This window comes from Camelina sativa, chromosome 11, assembly GCF_030686135.1.
Source record: "Camelina sativa cultivar CO46 ecotype springtype chromosome 11, ASM3068613v1".
Classification (NCBI taxonomy): domain Eukaryota; kingdom Viridiplantae; phylum Streptophyta; class Magnoliopsida; order Brassicales; family Brassicaceae; genus Camelina; species Camelina sativa.
The window spans coordinates 35102459-35127114 of record NC_141890.1 but is presented as its reverse complement, the minus strand read 5'-3'; the positions used below and the strand labels follow the sequence as shown (position 1 = coordinate 35127114).

The window sequence follows — 24656 nt, the reverse complement described above, 5'->3', positions numbered from 1 at the left end:
AACTCGACGGGGTGCTTTGATCTTATCGTACGACCCCATGACAAGTTACGAACAAACCCCGTTCTCCCTAGCCTATGGAATGGAAGCAATGGCACCAGCTGAGGTCGGCAGTACAAGCCTTCGTCGAACAATGCTCGTCCAAGACACAACACTCAACAGCCAGATGATCCTGGATAGGTTAGACGAGTTGGAAGAAGAACGCGACAAGGCGCTTCTACGAATCCAGAACTACCAACTCGCCGCGGCCAAGTACTACAACAAGAAAGTCCACAATCGGCACTTCGACGAAGGAGATCTTGTCTTACGAAAAGTCTTCGACAATACCGCCGAGCCCAACGCCAAAAAAATGGGGGCCAACTGGGAAGGTCCGTATCAGGTGTCCAAAGTCATCCACCCCGGTGTTTACGAGCTCCTGACGATGAACGGTGAGCCAGTACCCTGCTCTAGGAATGCCATGCATCTAAAGCGCTACTATTACTAAAATAAAAAATTAAAGAAGCAACAACAAAGAGGGGCGACATTCGGCTGCGCATAGCCCATTTTCCAATAGTTTTAATTATCTATGTAATGTGAACTACGAGCGGCTTGATCCCTCCTGATTGGAGGGTACTTAGGCAGTCTCGTTTACGAGACACAGCTGCCAATAATATACTTTTCTTATGCTTATCAGCAATCCACTAAATGAGCAATTTATGTCGATTATCCTGGCCCGATAACGACTCGTCGATGGTCCGACATTTTACTTAAGCCGAGTCGCAACTCACAAATCAGGGGTAAGCCAATCCACGAATCGCACCCGATTTAAGAGGACAATTTGCCGAGTTAGTAATGACTCGACGTCCAACGTTTCACCTAAGCTGAGTCGCGACTCACAAATCACGGATAAATCGATCCGTGAATCGCGCCTGTTTTAAAAGGACAATTTGCCGAGTCATTAATGACTCGACGTCCAACGTTTCACCTAAGACGAGTCGCAAATCAGCAATCGGAGATAAGCAGATCCTCACGAGTCGCATCTGATCAAAAAAAAAAAGAAGAGAGATCGCGTCGAGTCGAGTTGCAAGGATAAGCCAACCATCGCGCGTTTCACCAGATTAACAACAAAACATAAATATAAGAGCTGCGTTTTAAAAGTTAAAAAAGGGGAGCCGACCCCCAACCCGGCAAAAGTTGAAAACAGGAGCCGACCCCAATACGGCACATACCAAAACGAAAAAAGAGGGAAGAGTAAGAAAAGATTAAAGTAGCTACTATGGAGCACTCCGCACATAGACCCACTACTCAATCCCCAGGTCGGCGTTCGAGGGTTCGTCAAACTCCAGCCCGCCGATGGTCGTTTGCCAAAGACGGCACGAATCCTTCAATTCTTTCAGCCTATCCATTGGGACGACAACACCCCTGGAGACCATTTTCTTGAGATAGAAGCAAGCCCCCTCAACTTGAATACTCTCGTAGAAGTAGTGATCCGTGCTCTCCAACTGATTAATATACTGCCGCAACACGCCAACCCGAGTTTGTCACGCGTCGAGTTCCGCATGATCTTCGTTCGGCCTCCTGCCAATAGTTCCAAGGTCGCCCTCTTCAAGATCTGGAACCCCCGCTTTGGCCAGTAACGCTTCGCAGCGGGAACGCTCCTCGAGCAGTCAGTCCCATCTCCATTTAGGGACGAACAGCCCGTCGTCGATCAAAAGGTGGAGATGCTCTACAGTCCCATCTACACGGTAAAATTGGAAATGACGCTCGAACTGTCGACGCGTCGCCACAATATAATCCTGCAGCCGTTGAATCCGAGCATGGTAGTACTCCAGCTCCGAACGAATCACATCATCATGTCGTACAACAAGTCGTTCCCGCGCCCTCCTCAACCACGCCGACCTCGTTGTTACAGGCATCGCAACATGTTTTCTCTCGAAAGAAACAGAGGAGGAGAATGAAAGGTGGTGGAGATCGGATGGGAAATTCATAGATTGAAAAGTGCGCTTTCCCGAGGGGAGAAATAAATCGAGCCTCGGAAAACACACCCATTAAATGACCAGTGCGTTTCATAGGTTAAAACGCATTGACTAAACCATCATCAATTAAGAGCATTTCAAAAAGCAATGAATGAAGAATCCCAAGGGTTCAAAACGGGGCGCCGACCTCCCAAGATACAATGACAACATACATAATCAAAAAACGAAGGGAGCCGACCCCCGAACACGGCAATTCACAACTTGCAATAATTCAGTAATATTGGTAGCCGATCCCCAACACGGCTACGATCTTCTCAAACCAATCCGACGACTGGAGAATCTCCTTGTTCCTGGGCGGCAAGTTGCTCGGTTTGCTCCTCACCCGCCCCCTCTGAATTAGCAATGACCGACACGTTCTCCTCCTGGTCGCCAGCAAAACACGGTGACCTAACCCATTCTATCTCTGGAAAGGGCGAAGCAAAACACGATGACATGTTTAAATCGATATCGCTGATATCTGGAATGAAGAACTGTTCAACTTCTTCCTTAAGCTGAGCGACCACACTATCAACCCTCTCAATGACCCCATCAGCAAGAAGAGCGATTTGACCATCCGCGACGAGTGCCTCCAGCATACGCTTATTCCCGACGGCCTGGTTGTACTCCAAAAACTTTGAACGAGAAGCCTCGTACGCATCCGCGTAACTCTTATGTTTTAAAAGGAGCCTCTGGGCACGACCGACAAGATGGCGATAAGCAGCAATTTTCATGTAATTACCAAACTCATCTTGCCGATCCCGCAACCTTTTCGTCTCCTACTCCAGCGCCGCTTTCAGCTCGTCACGCGATGACTCAGCGATCTCAAGTTTGGTGCGAATCTCATCCCTCTCGGCTACCAGCCTGTTATAACTGCGCTCAAAGTTCATGGCCTGTCCCTTCAGCTTCTGATTCGAGCCTAAGACCGCCGTCAGTCGCTCTGTGAGACAGTTGAATTTGTCGGCAGAAGGATTGGGATGCTTAGCCACAACCTCCAACTCGCGGATGTCATGCTCGTAACGAGAAACCACCCGATTCATTGCCGCAATAAACTGCAAAACGAAAAGAGAAGGGGGGTCAAATGATGAAACTCCGAGGTCGTATAATAACCAATGAACAAGTAGGCAAACCTCGAATGACATCCTCGCAACATCAACAACCGAATTCCTCGCCTTCAGTCGGTCGACCGGCATGAGACTCCCTGTACCTAAGTGAATTTTGCGAAATAGCTCGGTACTTGAGGCAAAATCGTAGCTTCCTTGTTTCTGCCTCTTTGCCGACTCGGGAATAGACGAGCTTGTAACATCCTTCCTCTTCTGAGGAGTACTCGCTCCAACCCGCTCCACCGTGTCTGGATGGCCAGAAGTTTCTTTTCTCTTTTCAGTCTCAGTCGGCTCGACCTGACGCTTCGAAGACAGGGACGGAAGTATGGCTTTCTTCCCCGCACGTGCCTCGACAAGACGGGCGTCCTGCGTTGAAACAGTCCTATTCCCCGCCAAAGGCTCGGGCAGCGGGTCGTCAGAGCGCTCGCGCAAAGGAGATGGGCCGGAAGGCAGAATGGACGATGCCCCAGCAGGTCGTCGCAAACGAGCAGAAACTTTGGGAATTTACAAGTTTAAACGTCCCATTCATGCTAGTCACGCAGATCATCAAAAAATAAAATATAAAAAAAATAAAAAGAGAACGGCCACTCACCTTAGATTTTGAAATCTTTGTTTTGGACGATGAAGTGCCCCTCGCTGATGTCTTTCCGGTCTCCTGACTCGATCCCGACCAAACGTAAGGACCAACCGACCTAATCTTATCTATCTTGGCACGAAAAGCAGGAGGGTATGGAAGTAGATACCTCGGCACAGAAACTGCAAAAAGAAAAGAGAGTTAAGTACCAAACCAAAAAATCAAAGACAAGGAAGCTACATAGCAGATCGGATACCGGGTGAAAGATTCCACCCAGAATATAAGGGAATTGAAGGGTCTTCGACGACCCTCGAAACTATCTTCATGAAGAAATACGAGCCCTCCCAGTTGTAGGTTTTCCCCTTCGACCCCTCGACGAGTATCGGCCTCCTCGAACCAACGTAATAGATGCCCGATGATTTGTGCCTATTCGTGGGAATAAACCGGGTAAGCTCCTCGAAGTGTTCCACCGAAAGGTCGATCCCCACTGCCTCGACAAAGATAGAGATACCGACTGCATTCCAGAAGGTTGCCATTGCGAATTGGGATAACGCCATCTGGCGATTCGCCAAGTAACACATCAGGAAGGCAGGGAGGGGAAAGGTGATCGCGCACTCAGTGAAAAGCTTCTCCGAGAGACAGATATGACCATCTGGAACATCCCAGGGACGCTGACTTTTGTCTGGAATAATAATAGGCGGAAGAGGATGCAACCCGCCGAGCCTAACCGCTTTTTTTGCCGATTGAAGCTTGATAGTGGTCCAAGGAACATGCAAGAGAATATGCCTCCTAGAACCATGAGTAATAACTGGCAACGAACCACGAACGACGACATGATCTTCGGGAACATTAGAGTCATCTAAATTCTTGTCAATCAGAGAGGGGATCGCACAGGGAAGATGAGATGAACTCGTAGTCGCCGCATGGGAGAAAGCTCGACGTTGAAGCTCAGCGAGCGAGGTAGAGTCAGAAGACGTATCAGAGTGAGAACTCGTCGACGATTTTTGCCCGCCGCGATTTGACCTGTTGACATCATCAGAGTCTGGAGAGGTCGCTCGCCGGAGATGACTCGCGGCGGAAGAATCGGAGGAAACAGATCCGGGGGAAGACATCGAAGACAAATAAGAAGAGAAGAACGACCTTAAGAAAGGGGAGAGAAATATACCTGATGACTCGAAAGCAGTAGATGACTCGCAGATAATATGAAGAAAATGAAGGAGAAGGCAGGTATTTATAGGAGCGGAAGGGAGGCCCCCAAAGCGTAATCATTAAAGTACGCGTTTGGTGACAGTATGACTTCCGGATTTCACGCGCGAGAAGAACCGCATGCAGCGATTCGACCTCTAGCGTCGAAAAACGAGGAATCTCACACGCGACCTTTCGTCTCTTCCTTAGATCTCATCCAAGGTTATCACCCGATAACCGATTCGAGATCTAAGAACCCTCGGATGAGTTAAACCCTAACGCCGAGCCACCAAGAAGAGGAAGACTCCTTTAGACAAAGTTCTCCAACTAAAGACTCCACACCCCTTACCAAAATGTTCGGCCCATTAAAGGCCCAAATAAACCTCCAAGGAAAGAGGGGTATTTTGGTCTTCTGAGGGGAACGAACCGACACAGTTTCCCATAAATACGGACGTACAATGTCCGTAAGAGGGGATTGGCAGAAATTACAAAGAAAGACGAGTCATAAGTATTGATTCCCTCGTTCGAAGCTTTGACTCGACGAGTTCGCAGCTCGTCCTTCACCTTACTTTTCGCTATTTGAGCTCGTCTAGCTCATTTTGTAACCCGTTCTTTTTGTGTCCCGGCACCGATTAATAAAGATCTTTTCAACCCCAAATTGCCTAACTAAACATTCTAATTGTGACCGATCTTAGCATCAACAGTCATGACCAAGAGCTGATTTGGTTTTACCCTAGAATTCAGATATTCATTATGTGGTTAGACTTGATAAAGCATTCCCAAGATAAAACATGAGCCGATCTATAGTTATGCCATGAATGATGAATATAGTTTTCCATTTTGAATATTGTTAGCCGTGTATATTCGTCGTGGAATATTCATCATTTGGGTCAATTTTTGGACTTTGTCAAATTCTACACTTGGTAGATATCATAAGCAATAAATGTTTCACTCCTAATAGGCGAAACTAGTTGATAATGCAATAAATGTTTTGCTGAACTTGTCTTCGTTGGAGCTTAAACCATTCTCACGCAGCCACATAAATATGAGTATTGAATCAAAAGGTTTAGCAAGTTAAGAAAAAAAGAGATGGCAAAGAATTTAGGAATTGTGTTCTTGCTTCTCGTGGTTCTTTTGGTTTCATGCTCCATCAACTATGCTCTTGCTTCTCCACAACCACAAGAGTTACCCCCACTAACCGGTTAGAGCTGGTTCTAATATGTTTTAATTTTTTCTGTTTCAATACCATGTTTTAAATTTTTATATTGAAATGTTCAAAACATGCATAAGTGTTCCAGGAAAATGTAAAAACTAGGGTTCTGAATCTAGAGTTTTTTTTTTTTTTTTTTTTTTTTTGTTTGCAGTTTAGTGTTGAGAATTTGATAGTTAAACCAGATTAGACAACTGTTTTAGTGAGTAGATATATAAGGTTTAAGTTGTTATGCTAATTTAAAAAATTTTATTCGTTTTTTTTTAAAGACATGCATGCTACTTAACTTTATAAATTATGATTTTAAAATTAGAACTGGGAAGAATGATGATCGAGGTACGTTCATCAACAAGCCAACGAGCTAGGAAAAGAGATTTGCCACCGTCGCCTTCTCCATCATCACCACCTCCGTCGCCGTGGCTCACACCGGGGTTTGAGGATAACGGTTCTTGAATACGAATGGATCGAATAAATGTTGTCATTTTTGCAAGCATTGATAAGCTATACATACAATTATATATATAAATGATGGTTGTGGTCTTAATTAAATATTTGTTGGTAAATTTTTTTTGTGACTTTTAGTACATAGACCCCATAATGGAGTATATTTTAAGTTTTAACTACATTAATTATTGCTCCTTACGTTTTGTGTAAAGAGTGTTCTACATTTGATGAATAGATAAATCATTCTTAGGTATAATTAAATATTCTAAACCGCAAAGTAATTCAAACTGGATCATGGATCAATCATGTACAAAATAATGATGGTCCGATACTCTCGGATCCATCAAATTTACCCTTGAAACTGGCCATTGTATCAGTTTTTGCGAGGAATAGCTTTCTCAGTAAGAGCTCAAAACAGTAGAATTATAACAAATAAATCAACTCCAAAACAATCATCGGGTGGCTCACGGTCCGCTTGTTGGCTCCATGGAAAACCTCTAAATTTAGTATGACAATGGGGTGAATTGTTTTGATCAAAAGTTTCATCTTTAATGGTTTGGTCGTGAATTTTGAAATTGGAAGTGAGGGCTGAAGGATGGTACGTGTTTGAAAAGCTCGCGGTATGGTCGAGAGGGAATCTCCTGAATTAGCTCGACAAAACATGAATGTTCCTCGACAACTTGTCTTAAAATTCCACATTGCTTATGGATTTTGAATCCGAGGTAAGATTGACAGAGTAGTTTTCTCATTGACTGTTTGGGTAAGGCTCTCACGACGATCTCTCTCTTTTTTTTTTTTTTTTTTTACTTTGATCAAACATCGCTTTATAAAAACATCCATATTATATGAGTCGATCATTATTTTATAAAACATCCATATTATCGTTGAATCTTCAATATCTCAGCCTTTGTTGGAGTAAAGAATAATCATTGGTCCGTGTTGGTGAAGCTTCTTAGTTTTGAATCGAGCCGAGCGATGATCTGGTTCACGTGAGCTGACTGCTAATTAGTTTAATGGCTTTTTCGGTGATGGGATAAAAATTTATAGAGAAAACTATAAATGATGCTTGTCTCTCTTTTACCATTTACGAGTTCAACAAATGAGATCATTTTTCCTTTATTTTTGTGTAGACTCGCATGTGGGATATGGATTTGTGGGATTGGGATGTGGATGTGGATGTGGACTTCGTTGTTATTTCACAAAAAGAAATCTTTAATAGAAATATAAAGAAAAGTCACGGAAAAGCAAAAGGGTCAATTATTGAAATTGAATGGCTGAGAAATTATTTCAGTTGTTTCTTTTTTTTATTATTATTATTTTTTTGAGTGGAGAACTTTGATCTGTCTTGACGTCTTATAAACATTCACTTTTTTTACCAAGAGGCAAAGACAAAACATATTGAGAAGAGATGGAAAAGAACGGTTCTTCAATTTCTGTACTCATGGTTCTTCTTTTTCTTCTTAGCTTCTTCTTTCACCATACCGAATCTGCTTTACCTGCTGATCATGAACAACTCTCAATAACTGGTTAGTGTTTCAACACACACACACACATACACACATGTATATTAATTTGTCTATATGATAGTTGTTTATATTTTTACTCTATATACTGAAATAAAAACACGTATATGATCATATTCTAGAAAAAAGTTAATAGATGAAGTTCATAAAATATATATAAATAAACCACATAAACTAGATCTCAGTAATTAGCTAAATATACATACACTTTTTGCTGTATGTACATGTAAACAATTGGTTATATTTCTCTTATTTCAGCTTGGATTACATATTTTATATCACATGGTTTATAAAACACATACTATCAGATGGTCAAAACGATTGATACTATTAATCAATTCATTATATTGAAAAAAAACTTAATAATGCCAAATGACTTTAATTTTAACAACAAATATAATAAGAAAGAATGTTTAAAAGCGTTGAGCCTTTAATTGACAAATTTAGCTTTGATTAACAGTTAATTAGCGGAATATATTTGGCTTCAAATAAACGCACAGTCGTACACGCTATATGTCAAATAGGCCTCTATTAAATAATTATGCGTGTTCCGATATTCAGTTCGATTCCGAGTATAAGAGTTTAAGATTATTAGGATATTTTAGACTTTTGGTTCGGATTCGGTTTAATTGTAAATATTGAAAATATAAATTTTCAAATAGTTAGATTTGAATTAAATTTTGGTTAATTTTGATAAAAATAATTAAGATGTCAAAATATTTTTGATAATTTTAAGTTTTTTTTGTCTATCTTAGTTTTGATTTAGTTCGGTTTGGTTCCAATTTGGTTCGGTTCCAGTTCTTTGGGTTATAAGAATCGAGAATCCATTCGGATATTTTTGGTTTTGGATTCATTTTAGTTCCTTTTTTCGATTCAGTTATGGTTTCGGTTTGGTTCTTAGGTTTCTAGGTATTTTTCCCATTCGTACAGTTAATCTCAAATAGTTTCATGCACAATAGCTTTGGATCCATATATATCTAATGACCTTAGAAATCTTCCAAAGCGTGGGATACAATTCTAGTAGGGGAGGGTCTGCTATATAAGACACTAGTTTTGAATTGGAAGAAGTATCATTTCATGGTTGAGGAAGGGATCATTTTAGGACACAAGAATTTTGAGAAAGGAATCGAGGTTGACAAAGTCAAGATAGAGGTCATGGTTTAGCTTCAACCGCCTAAGACAGTGAAGGACACTAGAAGTTTCCTAGGACATGCTGGGTTTTACAGAAGATTCATCACAGACTTCTCAAAAATTGCAAAACCATTAACAAGGTTGTTGTGCAAAGAGGTGGAGTTCGAATTTGATGCATCATGTCTGGAAGCCTTCAACAAGATCAAAGAGACCTTGGTTTCAACACCCATAGTACAAGCTCCGAATTGGGATCACCCATTTGAGATTATGTGTGGTGTTTCAGACTTCACAGTTGGAGCAGTTCTGGGACAACAAATTGACAAGAAGCTTCATGTTATCTACTACACAAGTCGCACCTTGGATGAGACACAAGGAAGATATGCAACAACAAAGAAGGAACTTCTAGCGGTTGTCTTTGCATTTGAGAAATTTCAGAGTTACCTTGTGGGTTCAAAAGTCATAGTGTATACCGACCATGCTGCTCTGAGACACATCTACCCGAAGAAGGATACCATGCTATTACTGTTGAGATGGATTCTGCTACCTCAAGAATTTGATATGGAGATAGTTGACAAGAAGGGTATAGAAAACGGAGTTGCAGATCACTTGTCAAGAATGAGGACTGAAGATGTTGTTCCAATAGAGGATTCAATGCCTAAGGAACAACTTCTAGTCGATAAGGTTTGTGAGTAGATGGATGACACAGAGGTTGACAACCTTAGACTCAAATGTTTGGTGATCACTTCAGAGACTGCACCATGGTATGCGGATTTTGTGAATTACAAGGTCTTTGGTGAGGTTCCTGAGAATATAGATCCTTACAGAAAAAGAATTTCTTCAGAGAATTCAATCATTACTTCTAGGATGAGCCCTACCTGTTCAAAAGAGGTTTTGATGGTCTGTTCAGAAGATGCATAGGAGAAGGGGAAGTGCAGGGAGTGCTTGAGCACTGTCATGGCTCCACTTATGGAGGACACTTCGCCAAATTCAAGACAGCTCAGAAGGTTCTTCAAACAGGTCTTTGGTAGTTAGAATCTAAAACATGCTGAATAGAGTAGTTAGAATCAAGGTCCTTGTTCTTCATTCTATGATGCATGGTGAGGGAATTTTATTTAAAAACTTTAAACAAGTTCTTCACAACCTGAAACGATTCAAATCGTTAATCTACACATGCAGTCCTATCAATCATTCCCTTTAACATTCATTAACAGAGAACTGTGAATCAAGTCATGCAAAGTCATTGAACTCATTTGGCTAGAGTAAAAGGTTAGAGACAAAGGTGGTCTCCTTCTCAAGTGGTTTTAGCAATATAGAACAACGTTCTCTCACAAAAATGAGTTGAACTTAAGAGAAGGCTAAAGGTTAAAACCAACTGATACATACAAGAGCAATACATTGTCAACCCAAAGGTCCCCAAGGAAACTCAGCCCTAACATTCTAACCCAGAAGTTGGTCCTATCTCTACCCTTCATCAGATACATCATCTCAAACCTATTCTCTTATTCTTTGCACTTAGTCTGAGGAGGTCACTTATTATCATTATACCGGATTGGGAAATCTTTTTTATCACTATGGTTCTCTTTCTTTTCTTCTTAGGACTCTAGACATCTTACGCGTTTCTCTTTCACTTCTTTGTCTAATCTTTTCATTTTATGCCCATAACCAATAATTCTTTTTACTTTGCTCAACCCAAATCCTTTACTAGACTTGTAAACTTTAAAAACACATTCTCCTCCTAAAGACTCTTTACCTTTTTACTTTCTCTTTTACTCTTCACTTTTCTCAACTAGTCATACTAGTCCGGATAACTAGAACTAGAACTATACAAGATCCTACTCTTGGCGGCTAGAACCTAACACTTTCTAACAATCTCAACTCGGAAAAGACCTAACACTCAAAAATACAATTGGCTTGAAAGAACGGTTAGTTAAGGGTGCGGGAAACTGTTCCAAAGATGGGAATCAACTACTTGGATTGACAAGGGTGGTAAAGAGGAGAAATACAATCCAAATATGTATATGGTATCGATGAGTTCGACTTCAATGCATAACAAGATAATTGCAAGTCAAGATTAGGTTGAGGTAGATAGGGAATGATTTCAGTTCAAAAGATGCTTCAATTATGATTAGAATGCAATTTCGAGAATTCAAAACCTAGTTCAGTCTTACATTTTAAGTTCAATCAACATGCATCAAAGAACTAATAATAAGGGCTTTGATCCTATCCTATTGAATTCAACATGCTAACAAGGTTACAATCATCATCAACCCCTAAGCTAAATGCAACAGCCCTATATGAATAATACTAGACTCAATCCTAATATGTAAGTGCAAACTACATGAACATTCTGTTTTTGTGGAAATTTTCGAATTCTTTTTTCAAAATTTTATGGTTTTTCTATGCAAATAGATGAATGCACACTCAAACATGATATGATGCAAAAAAAATTTGAAATAAGAATCACAAAAAACAACAATAGATACATCATATCAAACCTTCCCCCAAACTTAAATTACAAAGTCTCTTGTGTAAGAAAAATTTGCAGAAAGATTTGAGAATCACATCAAAAACAATGCATGAATGAAATGTTATATACAAAGGAAATGTAGGATTACCTCAGTAGTAGAAGAAGGAATCAGTGCTCGCCTAAGGGGGAACGTGATACCATTTTCTGGATCCGTAGGAGTGAACCTCAGCTGCTTGGTCGACTTGCTGCTCAACCGCTTGGGTGTTCTGATAAATGTTCGACTGCTCGTCACACTGCATGTCGTCGACTCTAGACTCACCGTGGTCCGATACTAACACAAAAACCTCTGTAGGCTGATAATCACTTTGATGCTCAATCTTCTTGATGCTCAATCTTCTGCTCAACCATGTGCATGCCCTGATAATCACCCTGATCTTCATTCTTCTACTCAACTTCCTGCTCACCTTGAGCTGCTGAGCGATGCGCCGACCGATGACTTGAGGAGGCTCTATCCCTGGAACCTCGCGAACCTGTTCTCCTTCTCTTCCTAGACTCATGAGACGAGTGTCGTGAAGGAGCGGGTGAAGCCTGACACTCTCTTAACACATAGGAGGATTGATGTGCTGGAGAAGAGACCAGAGAGAGTGTTCTTTAGCGAGTTGGCTTAAGGATCGCGGGGCACGACCCTGCATTTTTCTGGTGTCCTAGGGAATAGACATAGGAATGTAGGTAGTGGATATCAAACAGCTGAACTTACGCATGAAGTTTGTGAAAGTATTTGTGAATCTGCTGAACGCCTTGTCGCTTGCCTTGCCCTATCTCTGAAGCTTGTTGAGACGTTCATGAGCTGCCTTGACCCCCTTGGCCATTCTCGGTTCTGGGTACTATTCAAAGTGAAAATGCGGTCTTCATCTGTGTTTTCCTCCATCGGGTCTGTTCTTGCTTCTGCAACTTCTACATGTTGCTCCTCAACCACAGAATCGTACAGAGTGTCTATGGGAGGAATGAACTCGATATTCTTACCGCTCAAGATCGTCGTCAACTCGATGCAAGGGAGATATAATCTCGATGGACCAGCCTCAGGATGCACAAACTTGTAGATGAGTCGTCCATGCCTCAAACCCCAATCCAGAGTGCTATGATGCCGCAAGTTGTTCACGTCTATCCAACATGGTGGGAATGACTCGGAGGGTAGTGGAACACTAGCAGCCTCAAGAAACCAAGTAACCACACTTCCAATGCACATCACTTTTGGAGTTCGGTTGCTGTTGAATCGCGAGATCCAAGTCTTGTAGGTCATGATGTAGTTCAAAAGCTAGAACGAGGGAGAAGTGTTGGTCGTGTCACCTTGTAGTTTTGTTCCATCCATTTCAGTGAACATTATTTTCTTAAGCGCTAGATCAATCATCTCCAGCTCACCATTCGTGATATAGCCCTTGATCTCCTTCGCGTAAAACGCGTTAGTAACTACCTTCTGGAAGTATCACAACACTGGGTTTCTCGAGTTCATCGCCTTTGTTTTCGATGAAATGAATGTGGGTTCGCTTCCAATCGTTGCCCAGAGTGCTGCTACTTCATTCCTATGAAACTACACGCTGTCCTAGTTCCGCTAGGAAATCCGAATACCTCTTTAATGGTTCTGATGGTGAGAGTGTAATACTAGCCGTGAATGCGGAATGGGATGTATCCCAAACCTCTGTCAGACATGGTTCCCGGCTCATCCACACACAAATAGATACTTAGAGTAAACATGAATTGGATGGTTTCCTCCCTGTATCCATGCTTGGGAGTGTTCATGTTCCTCTCTAAGTGGCACCGCCTAAACAGATACTGCACATCCTCAGCAATCCCGAGTAGCTCCATTGTCTCAACATGGGGATATCTTGTTCCCATGAACTCTAGCTGCTGAAACAGCTCATAGTACTCTTTCGAAGTCAATCTCGCCTCAACCGCTTTTCTTCTTACTGATTTCCTGGGCGCTTGTCCGGAACGTAACTGAGGTTCCTCCATCTCGTAAAAAGTGTCCTCATCGCTTTATCCAGAAACTGGTATCCGTCTCCTTCCACTGCTCTTGCTTTTCGGTAGCAGCTTGACTGGTCTGCTTGACCCCGCTGCCTGACCTGAACCCTCAACAGCTTCTTCTACCAAGTTCTTCATTTCCAAGAAACGCTTTGCCATGGACTTAGGCGATGAGCATTCTCTATCCATGCAGCCATATGCATCTCTCGTTTCATCTATGAGTTCAGTGCTCTTTCTACTTCTCTGAGACATGTTTAACTCAAAGCTAAGAGTTAATAAGTTAGTGAGCAAAAGACAAAATCAATCAAGGTTAAAATTTAGAGTGCTAAGTGATGATAAGTTCCATCCCACTCGACCACCGGAGTCGTCACACTCCCACTCGACACGTCCCGTTGTTCAAGATTGGATTTTTCTCCATACCACTTCAGCGTTTGCATACTTATCATCTTTTAGAACTCTAAATTTTAACCTTGATAATTGATTTTGTCTTTTGCTCACAAATCTATTAACTCTTAGCTTTGAGTTAAACATGTCTCAGATAAGTAGAAAGAACACTGAACTTATAGATGAAATGAGAGATGCATATGGTTTCAGGGTTGGAGAACGCTCATCGCCTAAGTCCATGACAAAGCGTTCCTTGGAAATGACGAACTTGGTAGAAGAAGCTGTTGAGGGTTAAGGGCAGGCAGCGGGGTCAAGCAGACCAATCAAGCCGCTAACCAAAAGCAAGAGCAGTGGAAAGAGACTGATACCAGTTTCTGGATCAAGAGAGGAGGACAGTGATTACGAGATGGAGGAACCTCAGTTACGTTCAGGACAAGCGCCCAGGAAATCAGTAAGCAGAAAAGCGGCTAAGGCAAGATTGACTCCGAAAGAGTACTATAAGCTGTTTCAGCAGCTAGAGTTCATGGGAACGAGATATCCCCATAATGAGACAATGGAGCAACTCGGGATTGCTGAGGATGTGCAGTATCTGTTTAGGCGGTTCTACCTTGAGAGGATCATGAACACTCCCAAGCATGGATACAGGGACGAAACCATCCAATTCCTATATACTCTAAGTATCCATTTGTATGCGGATGAGCCGGACACCATGTCTGATAGAGCTTTGGGCTACATCACATTCCGCATTCACGGCCAGTTTTAGACTCTCACCATCATGACCATCAAAGAGGTACAAGGATTTCCCAACGGAACTAGGACTATGCTGCAGTTCGATAGGAATGAAGTAGTAGCAATTTGGGCAACGATTGGAAGCATGCTCACATTCATTTCATCGAAAACAAAGGCGATGCACTCGAGAAGCCCAATGTTGTGATACTTCTAGAAGGCGGTTGCTAACGTGTTTTACGCGAAGGAGATCAAGGGTTATATCACGAATGGTGAGCTTGAGATGATTGATCTAGCGCTAAAGGAATCTCGTCACTGCAATGGATGGAACGAAACTACAAGGTGAGACGACCAACACTTCCCCCTCGTTATACCTTCTGAACTACATCATGACCTACAAGATTTGGGACTCGCGATTCAACAACAACCAAACTCCAGGAGTTATGTTCATGGATGGTGTGGTTACTTGGTTTCTTGAGGCTGCCGGTGTTTCACTACCATTTGGGTCATTCCTACCATGTTGGATAGACGTGAACAACTTGCGACAGCATAGCACTCTGGATTGGGGTTTAAGGCATGGACGACTCATCTACAAGTTTTTGCATCCTCAGGCTGGTCCATCGAGATTACTTATCCCTTCCGTCGAGTTGACGACAATATTGAGCGGTGAGCATATCGAGTTCATTCCTCCCACACACACTCTGTACGATTTTGAGGTTGCGGAGCAACACGTAGAAGTTGTAGAAGCAAGAACAGACAAGATGGAGGAAGACACAGATGTGTACCGCCCAGAGCAGTTTCACTTTAAAGAGTACTGCGAAACGAGAATGGTCAAGGGGGTCAAGGCAGCTCATGAACGTCTCAACAAGCTTCAGAGATGGGGCAAGGCAAGGGACAAGGCGTTCAGAAGGTTCAGGAAGACTTTCACGAAGTTCATGCATAAGTTCAGTTGTTCGACATCCACTACCGCCATTCGTATGTCTATTCCCAAGGACACCAGACCAACACATGGTCGCGCCTCCGTGAGCCTTTAACCAACTCGCCAAAGAACACTCTCTCCGGTCCCTTCTCCAGCACGTTAATCCTCCTATTTGTCAAGAGAGTGTCAGGCTTTACCCGCTCCTTCACGACACTCGTCTCATGAGTCTAGGTAGAAAAAGAGAAGAGGTTTGCGAGGTTCTAGGGATAGAGCCTCCTCAAGTCATAGGTCGCACATCACTTAGCAGCTCAAGGTGAGCAGGAGGTTGAGCAGTAGAATGAAGCTCGAGTGATTATAAGGGCATGCACGCGGTTGAGCAGCAGATTGAGTATCAAAGTTATTATCAGCCTACAGAGGTTTTTGTGTTAGTATCAGACCATGGTGAGTCCAAAGTCGATGACATGTAGTGCGACAAGCAGCCGAACATTTATCAGAATATGCAAGCGGTCGAGCAGCAAGTCGACCAAGCAGCTGAGGTCACTCCTGCGGATCCAGAAAAAGGTAAGGGACAAAGTCAGTATCACGCTCCTCCTTAGGCGAGCACTGATTCCTTCTTCTACTACTGAGGTACTCCTACTTTTCCTTTGTATATACCATTTCATTCATGCATTGTTTTTATTGTGATTCTCAAATCTTTCTGCAAATAATTCTTACAAAAGAGACTGTAATTTAAGCTTGAGGGAGAGTTGAGATGGTGTATCTAATGTTGGTTTTTGTGATTCTTATATTAATTTTTTTTTGCATCATATTATGTTTGAGTGTGCATTCATCTATTTGCATAGAAAAACCATAAAAATTTGAAAAAAAAATCGAAAAATTCCACCAAAATAGAGTGCTCATGTAGTTTGCACTTACATATTAGGATTGAGTCTAGTGTTATTCATATAGGGCTGTTGCATTTAGCTTAGGGGTTGATGATGATTGTAACCTTGTTAGCATGCTGAATTCAATAGGAAAGGATCAAGACCCTTGTTATTAGTTCTTTGATGCATGTTGATTGAACTTGAAATGTAAGACTGAACTAGGTTTTGAATTCTCGAAATTGCATTCAAGTATTGATTGAATCATCTTTTGAATTTACATCATTCCCTATCTACTTGAACCTAATCTTGACTTGCAATTAGCTTGTTATGCATTGAAGTCGAACTCATGGATACCATATACATACTTGGATTGTCTTTCTCCTCTTTTCCACCCTTGTCAATCCAAGTAGTTGATTCCCATCTTTGGAACAGTTTCCCGCACCCTTAACTAACCGTTCTTTCAAGCCAATTGTATTTTTGAGTATTAGGCCTTTTCCGAGTTGAGATTGTTAGAAAGTGTTAGGTTCTAGCCGACAAGAGTAGGATCCTGTGTAGTTGTAGTTCTAGTTATCTGGACTAGTATGACTAGTTGAGAACTCGATTTTGGGTACTGGGATTGGATTTGTGCAGAAAATTGAAGAGTAAAAGAGAAAGTAAAAGGGTAAAGAGTCTTTAGGAGGGGAATGTGTTTTTAAAGTTTACAAGTCTAGTAAAGGATTTGGGTTGAGCAAAGTAAAAAGAGTTATTGTTTCTGGGCATAAAATGAAAAGATTAGACAAATAAGAGAAAGCAAAACACTAAAAATGTCTAGAGTCCTAAGAAGAAGAAAGAGAACCATAGTGATAAAAATGATTTCCCAATCCGCTAGAATGATAATACGTGACCTCCTCCTAAAACTAAGTGCAAAGAATAAGAGAATAGGTTTGAGATGATGTATCTGATGAAGGGTAGAGATAGGACCAACTTCTGGGTTAGAATGTTAGGGCTGAGTTTTCTTGGGGACCTTTGGGTTGACAAGGTACTGCTCTTGTATGGATCAATTAGTTTCAACCTTTAGCGTTCTCTTAAGCTCAACTCATTTTTGTGAGAGAACGTTGTTCTATATTGCTAAAACCACTTGAGAAGGAGACCACCTTTGTCTCTAACCTTTTACCGTAGCCAAATGAGTTCAATGACTTTGCATAACTTGATTCACGGTTCTCTGTTAATGAATGTTAAAGGAAATGATTGATAGGATTGCATGTGTAGATTAAAGATTGGAATCGTTTCAGGTTGTGAAGAACTTGTCTAAAGTTTTTAAATAAAGTTCTCTCACCATGCATCATAGAATTAAAACCAAGGACTTTGATTCTAACTACTATATTCTTTATGTTTTAGGTTCTGATACCCCATCTTCACACAATCCTTCCATACTCTGTTCTTAATTGTTTGCTTGAGGGCAAGCAAATAATAGGTTTGAGGGAGTTGATATATCTATATTTTGTCTCTACTTAGCATGTATTTATCATAAATTTAGTTAGGATAACTCATTATTTAGCATTTTTTTTAGTCTCTTTTGTATAATACGCATGTCTAGGTAGTCTTTGCATTGGTCTTGCATACATCTTGCATATTAGAGTTGTTTCAGGTGTTTAGGAGATGTGGAAAACATCAAAAGCAATTAGGGAGCAAGACAGCAGTCCATCAACTCGACTTATCGTCGTGCGTGACTAGCGACTCGACCTGCTCTACCCAGCGACCTGACTTAGACATCCTTCCACCTCTTTGATCGAGTCAAATGAAAATCTTCCTTTGGGATTCAGCTTCCAACGTCTTCTTCAAAGTTGTAGGAAATTTAGTTATCTTTCTAATTTCGGTTACTTCAAGTCAACCCAAGACGTTTTTCAAGAGTTATTACCCAGATTTCCGACTCAACCGACACTCCCGAGAGAGACGATGTTCCACCCGACCGACGCTCCCGGGAGAGATGAAATTCCACTCGACCGACCACGCCAGACATGTGACTTGGACGCGCTCCCAAGAAGAAGCACCAACGCGCACTCGACCACCACGCCAGACATGCAACTTGGATGCGCTCCCAGGAAGAATCACCAACATGCACTCGACCATCACCCATGGAAAGGATGCCATCCCACTCGACCAACACTTCTGCGAGAGACGCAATGCAACTCGACCGACGCTTCTGGGAGAGACGTCATGCGACTCTAGACATGTGACTCGATCGACATTCTCGGGAGAGACGACATGCGACTCGACCAAACACGCCTGGCATCCGACTCAAACGACTTCTCTCACACGTTCCAGACGGTTCTCGAACCGCCTCTCTGTCTTGTCGTTATATGTTTTAGGGTTTTCAATGTTTTCCTATAAATACTCTCTTAAGTCTTTACCCAAAGGAGCTTGCTTTTATCCTAGGGTTTTTCTGTAGCCACCAAAAACGTTTATGAGTTTGTAATAAGGATTTCTCTTAATCTATTTAGCTTTTGCATTTGATTTCTTTTACAAAGTTGTTTATCTCATCTTTATCTATCTATTCATGATTGATTTAGTGTTTTATGGTTTGTGTTTTTGGTGATGATGATTTCTGGGTTTGAGAAGTGCTAGTGTTCATGAGGATGGGATAGATTAGGTGGAGAATCTTAGAAAATAGGGTGTTTAAGCTTAAAAGTATGTTTCCCTTCTGGACTAAAGTTAGAAATACTAGTTTCTCTCTGATAAATTGGAACTAGGTCTTAGACATTTCCACACCCAAAAGGTGTTTGATGAAATGTTGACCAACTAGTGCCAGAGACTTACATTCCTAGCCTAAGAAATTAGTTGTCCAAGGTGTTTGTTGACATGAATGAACTGGTTCGTCATACCTGCTTGACCATGTTTCTCTAGCGAGAGCTAGGTTTGGAAGTGTTTGAGTCTGAGTAGCTTCTGCCAAGAGATTGTATTAGCTAAGTCGTGATGTTCATTGTCTAGAGATAGTTTGCTTGTGGCATGTTAAACACTTTGTAGACTAAGAGACTCCGCCTATATCAATTACTCCCATCCTTAGGACTCTATCTTTCTGATTGTATTTACATTCCAGAGACTGTTTAATATTCTTGCTATTTAGTTCATGCTTGGAATCGTTTCTGCTTTTACTCATTCATGTTCGCTTCTTGTCATGCATGATTGTTTCTAATCTTGTAGTTCATTTCCGTTTTGTGTTTCAACCATTATAGGATTGTTAGATACAAAACCACTCTTTGAATTGGCTTGACTTGTGATACTTTTATTGCATCTTGAGTGATAGCAAATGATTGACACCTAAAATTTTACAACTACATAAGATTAATTGAACCTACTAGGATAAACATACAAAAATCCTAGTATCAAAACCTCTTTATACAAAAAGATGGTGCTGGATCATCTCCTTATTGTTGCAGTTTCTGTGGATGATCTACTTGTAACAGGTTCTAGTTTAGACCTGATACTTGAGATCAAGAAGGGTATGGCGAGTAAGTTTGAAATGAGTGATTTAGGAAGGCTTACTTATTACCTTGGTATTGAAGTTTTAGAAGAAAAGGATGGGATCAGATTGTCACAAGAAAGATATGCTAATAAGATTTTGGAAGAAACCAGTATGAGTAAATGCAACTCAGTTCTTATACCAATGGAATTTGGTTTGGAGTTGTCTAAAGCACCACATGAAAGTCGTATAAACGAGGAAACCTACCGGAGGAATATTGAGTGTCTTCGGTACTTGCTCCATACACGCTCACATTCTCTCTTTTCCTTGATATCACACACAAGATTTGAGAAGTTGATAAAACACATGCAAGTTTTTAGGATATGAAAGACATGATGTAGCAAGATTTTAGATAGTTTCAGATTTTGAGTTTTTCTTATAAATACACTACTTAAACTGATTGTTTTATTGATTTTTGGATTAATGAAGGTAATTTATAAAGAGCTTTTTGGTTAAGACCGACAAGATCTTTCTCAACCCTAGTTTTCTAATATGAATACCCCATAGTTTCAAAAAAAATAATATTTTTAAAACTAAAATGAAGGCAGGAGAATTTTGGCGGTTTATAAGCACAATGGTGCCATAGGAACACCCTCATCAAGAAGTGGACGCGGTGGTGGTCACGGTATGGTACTCAGATTCATATTTATTTGTTGTTATTATTATTACTTTTTCCTGTGAAAGTAATTCTAGTCACATGTTTAAGATCAATGGAATTATAACTAAAAAACTAACTACTTTAAGACTAATTTACTTTTCTATATGTTAGATTTTCTTATTGTAAATAACTAAATATTCTTCATTATGTATAAAGATTGATGCATAGATATTTTTTTATAGGGAGGCGATTGATGAGTATATATAAGCCAAATGGAGACATCTACACAAGACCGTCAAGCAGTGGACATGGTGGTGGTCGCATTCATCAACAGTCCTCTCCTTAGCTTTTGAACTGTTCACAAAACTGGAAACTTATCTTTTATGAATTGTGATTTGTCTTTTATGTGATGATCATGATTATACCATTTGTCTGTGTGTTTAGTCGTTGTTTTGCTTTGTTAGTTTGTCTTCGTTTCACTGTGTCATTCCCGATAACCATACGCGTTTGTTAATGTCTTTTTTTTTTGACTAAAATGAACCGCCGAGATGAGTCGGTACTTTTTTAAATGTTAAAAAAAAAGAAAAAGAAAAATCTCCGGCTTTTTAATGTGATTTAGTGGAACTAAAACCATTCGCATAAAGAGAATAAGATTAAGAGGTATCACAAATCTTTAACAAAAAAAAAAGAGGTTTCACAAATTAACTACGAGAGAAAGAGAGAGATGGCAAAGAAAAGATTTTCAAATTTGGGACTTCTGTTCTTGTTTCTATTGTCTATTGTGGTGTCATGCTCTAACGAATGTGCTCATGCGTCTCCACAAGAGCTACGTCCATTATCAGGTCAGTCTTGCTTGACACATGTATCTTAATAATTTTCACAAATCGAACATAAATATCTGCAACTTTAAGTTCGTCGTGACAATATATGGAAACCAAATGAAGACGGTGTTGTTCAATACGGTTTCAATTTTGTATTGTTTTAGCTAACTATGTTTTAGATCGTAAGTATTTTTAAGAAAATTTAATTCATGGAAGGAAATTAATTTTTAGTTATTTTAAATTAAATAGCGTGGAGAAGGAAGTTGATACCAGTACGGTCATCAAAAAGTCCACGAAGTCGTTCTTTTGCGCCGCAAAGGCCCCCATCGCGGCCACCTCCGCCTCCACCGTCACCATCGCCTCCACCTCCGCCTCCACCGTCACCATCGCCTCCACCATCGTCACTATCCCCATCAATTTGATTGGTAAGCAAATAATAATTGCCAAATTAGCATATAGACCAAAAATCAAATTTTAAAGTGTGGTTGGTTTCTCATTAGAGTTTTGATTAAGATTAAAAGAATTATAGGAACATCATAATGAAAACAAAGTATCCTTTTCATTTTAAAGTGCTGAACCAACATAAATGCATTGTTGTAGGAACTATCGCCTAGAGATCGGATGATATACAGAATAGGAGGACTGTCGGGGCGTGGAGCATTTCATTGTTTCCTTAAATGGCAGATTGAATTAAGAGCATCTCATCTTGGTCGAAGCTACATGACCAAACCTTGTGCCCATTTTTCTTCTTTTGTTAATTTTAATTATATGTCTATGTGTCGCAACTAATGTGACACAAAGTCTCCATACTACAGATCAGGCAATCCGCTGTGCCCACTGACAGTCCGGTCATAATTTTTAATGCAGTTATCTGCAAAATAAAAAAATTGGTTATCAGTTTTGTCGACAATTTTAATGAGTTCTGACATCTATTACAATAATTGATTACAAATGGATATGCAATGTAACCTTAGATGTGGAGTCTTGATATGTACATGATGGTCGTGAAAATCTTCGTGGAAAGCTCTATTTACTCGTATGTTGTGCGAAAAATCCGTAATTCAGTTTTGCAAAAGAATTGCGAATTTAATACTTTCTAAAACTAAACTCTGATGTATTATCTTGCACAGTTAAGCGAAAAAAAAAATGACTTTGTCCTTCTTTGTACTGTTTAGATTTTATGAATGGTCATTTTTTCAAAAAGAATATAGACGGACAGTGCATTAAACTCTTATATGACGTAATAATTTCCATGCACCCGATTTTCAAAATTAGGATATTACAAGATAATACTCCATCAATTTCATAATATAGGATGTTTAGAGAAGTATTTTTGTTTAATAATGTAAGATGTTTTCAAGTTTCTATGCAACTTTTAGATTAATTTTATATTTTATATTATGCAGTATTATTTATGATTGGTTAAACTTTTTAAAAGTAGTTATTTCTTAATATGCGTGTTTTAGCTAAAACACCCTATATTTTGAAACAGAGAAAGCATTATTAATGATCAATCTTCTGTTTTGGTCTTCTTTAACAGTTTGACTTAACAAAAGAGTGTCCAAACGAGCAAACGTCTGCAAAGTCCCTAAATCTAAAACCAAAATCTCAAAATTCCCTCTTCTAAAATAATTTTCTTATACAATTTATTTTTAATGCGAAAATAGGTCTTTTACAATCTTATCCTAACAAAATTTGAGAAATTACACACTCTATTTTATCTAATAACGAGACCCACCAGAATTCTCAAATAAAATCAAATCTAAAATTCATAAAAATTAAAATCTAAAATATCTTTCTCCTGTCTCTCTCTCCTTTCTATTTTTTGTCCGATAGCAGCATGATTGTGTGGACAAAAATAACTAAGACAAACTAGGGAAAAAAAGATAAAAATTGTTAGTTATATAGATGAAAAATTTATGGGACAAATATTATGAAGTATCGTCTGTAAATTCTGGGTGTTTATGTTCGTATTTGAATTTTTAGATAATAGTACTAATATAACTAGGTAAAACTAGTATAACTAGATAAAACTAGTTATATTTTTTCTATGTTATGTAATACTCGTATAACATGATAAAACTAGTCAGACTAGGTAAAACTAGTATAACTAGATAAAACTAGTTATATTTTTTCTATGTAATACTCGTATAACATGATAAAACTAGTCAGATAAAATAGAGAATTCAGATCTTGTAGTAGTGTTGAGATGAAATGGTTTTAGCAGCATTCGCAACCAACGACTCAACGTTATGTAGAAACAACAACAGTAATGAACAACTCAGCAATGAACTATCTCTGTAACCAATCGAAGAAAAAATAACGGTGATGATGAACAACCCAACGACAAGTAAAAACTCCGTATCGACTCGATGGAGACAACGATGAACGACTAAACATCGAGCGATGTCTATAACCAATATGGGGAGAAGAATCAACAGCGATGAATGAATTAGCGATAAGTAGAAGCTCTGGAACGACTCAACGATGGTGACGATGAACAACTCAGTGGTAAGAAGAAATAACGGCGGCGATGAACGACAATTAAAAACTCCATATCGACTCGACGGCCACAACGATGAAGGACTCAACATCGAGCGATCTCTATAACCAATCCGGGAAGAAGAAACAGCGACGATAAACGACTTAGCGATAAGTAGAAGTTCTGGAACGACTCAACGATGGTGATAATGAACAACTCAGCGGTAAGTATAAAAAACATCGGTGATGAACGACTCAACGATAAGTAGAAACTCCGGAACGAATCAACAACGACGATGAACAACTCAGTGGTAAGTAAAAACAATGGCGGCGACTAACAACGATGATGAACAGCACTTGAGAATTTGAATCCTTCACTCACTAATGCTGAGAGGAAATGGTTTGAGAATCGTCCTTAGATTTGGTTTTGTTTTACCTAAAAAAACTTATGCGAAATCAAAATTGATTGAAAAAGAAACCAATTCGAGAAAAGAAGAGGTATAATGGGATGTTCGAGAAACAAATTAACAAAAAAAAAATCGAGAAAAGAGGAGGCCATTCAATTTTATTCCACAAGTGCAGAAAAAAAAAAAAAAATCACACGTGCGCCGTCATTTTAGAGACATGTGGGCCACCATTTTAACACATATTTATACACAAGATAGTAGTTGTACCAAAGTTAAACATAGTTCTATTTATCTGTTTTTCATTATAATCAGTA

At 40.0% G+C, this 24656-nt stretch overlaps 4 protein-coding genes across 5 annotated transcripts; all 4 read left to right on the top strand.

Annotated features, from left to right (window-relative positions):
• Nucleotides 1-37: 37 nt before the first annotated feature.
• Nucleotides 38-481, top strand: LOC147934836 (uncharacterized). The gene has a single exon (XM_087472821.1). It carries the CDS (start codon nt 38-40, stop codon nt 479-481), a length of 444 nt encoding a protein of 147 aa, XP_087328947.1.
• Nucleotides 482-5853: 5372 nt separating this feature from the next.
• Nucleotides 5854-6760, top strand: LOC104724985 (serine rich endogenous peptide 2-like). The gene is made up of 2 exons (XM_087474094.1): nt 5854-6051; nt 6374-6760. The coding sequence occupies exons 1-2, from the start codon at nt 5940-5942 to the stop codon at nt 6511-6513; spliced, it is 252 nt and encodes an 83-aa protein (XP_087330220.1). The 5' UTR covers nt 5854-5939; the 3' UTR covers nt 6514-6760.
• Nucleotides 6761-7759: 999 nt separating this feature from the next.
• LOC109127734 (serine rich endogenous peptide 1) lies at nt 7760-21227 on the top strand. 2 transcript variants are annotated; one of them, XR_015571864.1, is made up of 4 exons: nt 7798-8030; nt 19980-20265; nt 20580-20660; nt 20876-21227. XR_015571864.1 is itself a non-coding variant. In XM_019233225.2 (3 exons), exons 1-3 carry the CDS (start codon nt 7913-7915, stop codon nt 20977-20979), a joined length of 303 nt encoding a protein of 100 aa, XP_019088770.1. In that variant the 5' UTR covers nt 7760-7912; the 3' UTR covers nt 20980-21227. The 2 variants fall into 2 exon arrangements, 1 of the variants encoding a protein (XP_019088770.1); XM_019233225.2 differs by lacking the exon at nt 19980-20265 and having other exon boundaries at nt 7760-8030.
• On the top strand, nt 14239-19024 carry LOC147934835 (uncharacterized). The gene is made up of 2 exons (XM_087474093.1): nt 14239-16300; nt 17914-19024. Exon 1 carries the CDS (start codon nt 15075-15077, stop codon nt 15786-15788), a length of 714 nt encoding a protein of 237 aa, XP_087330219.1. The 5' UTR covers nt 14239-15074; the 3' UTR covers nt 15789-16300; nt 17914-19024.
• Nucleotides 21228-24656: the final 3429 nt, after the last annotated feature.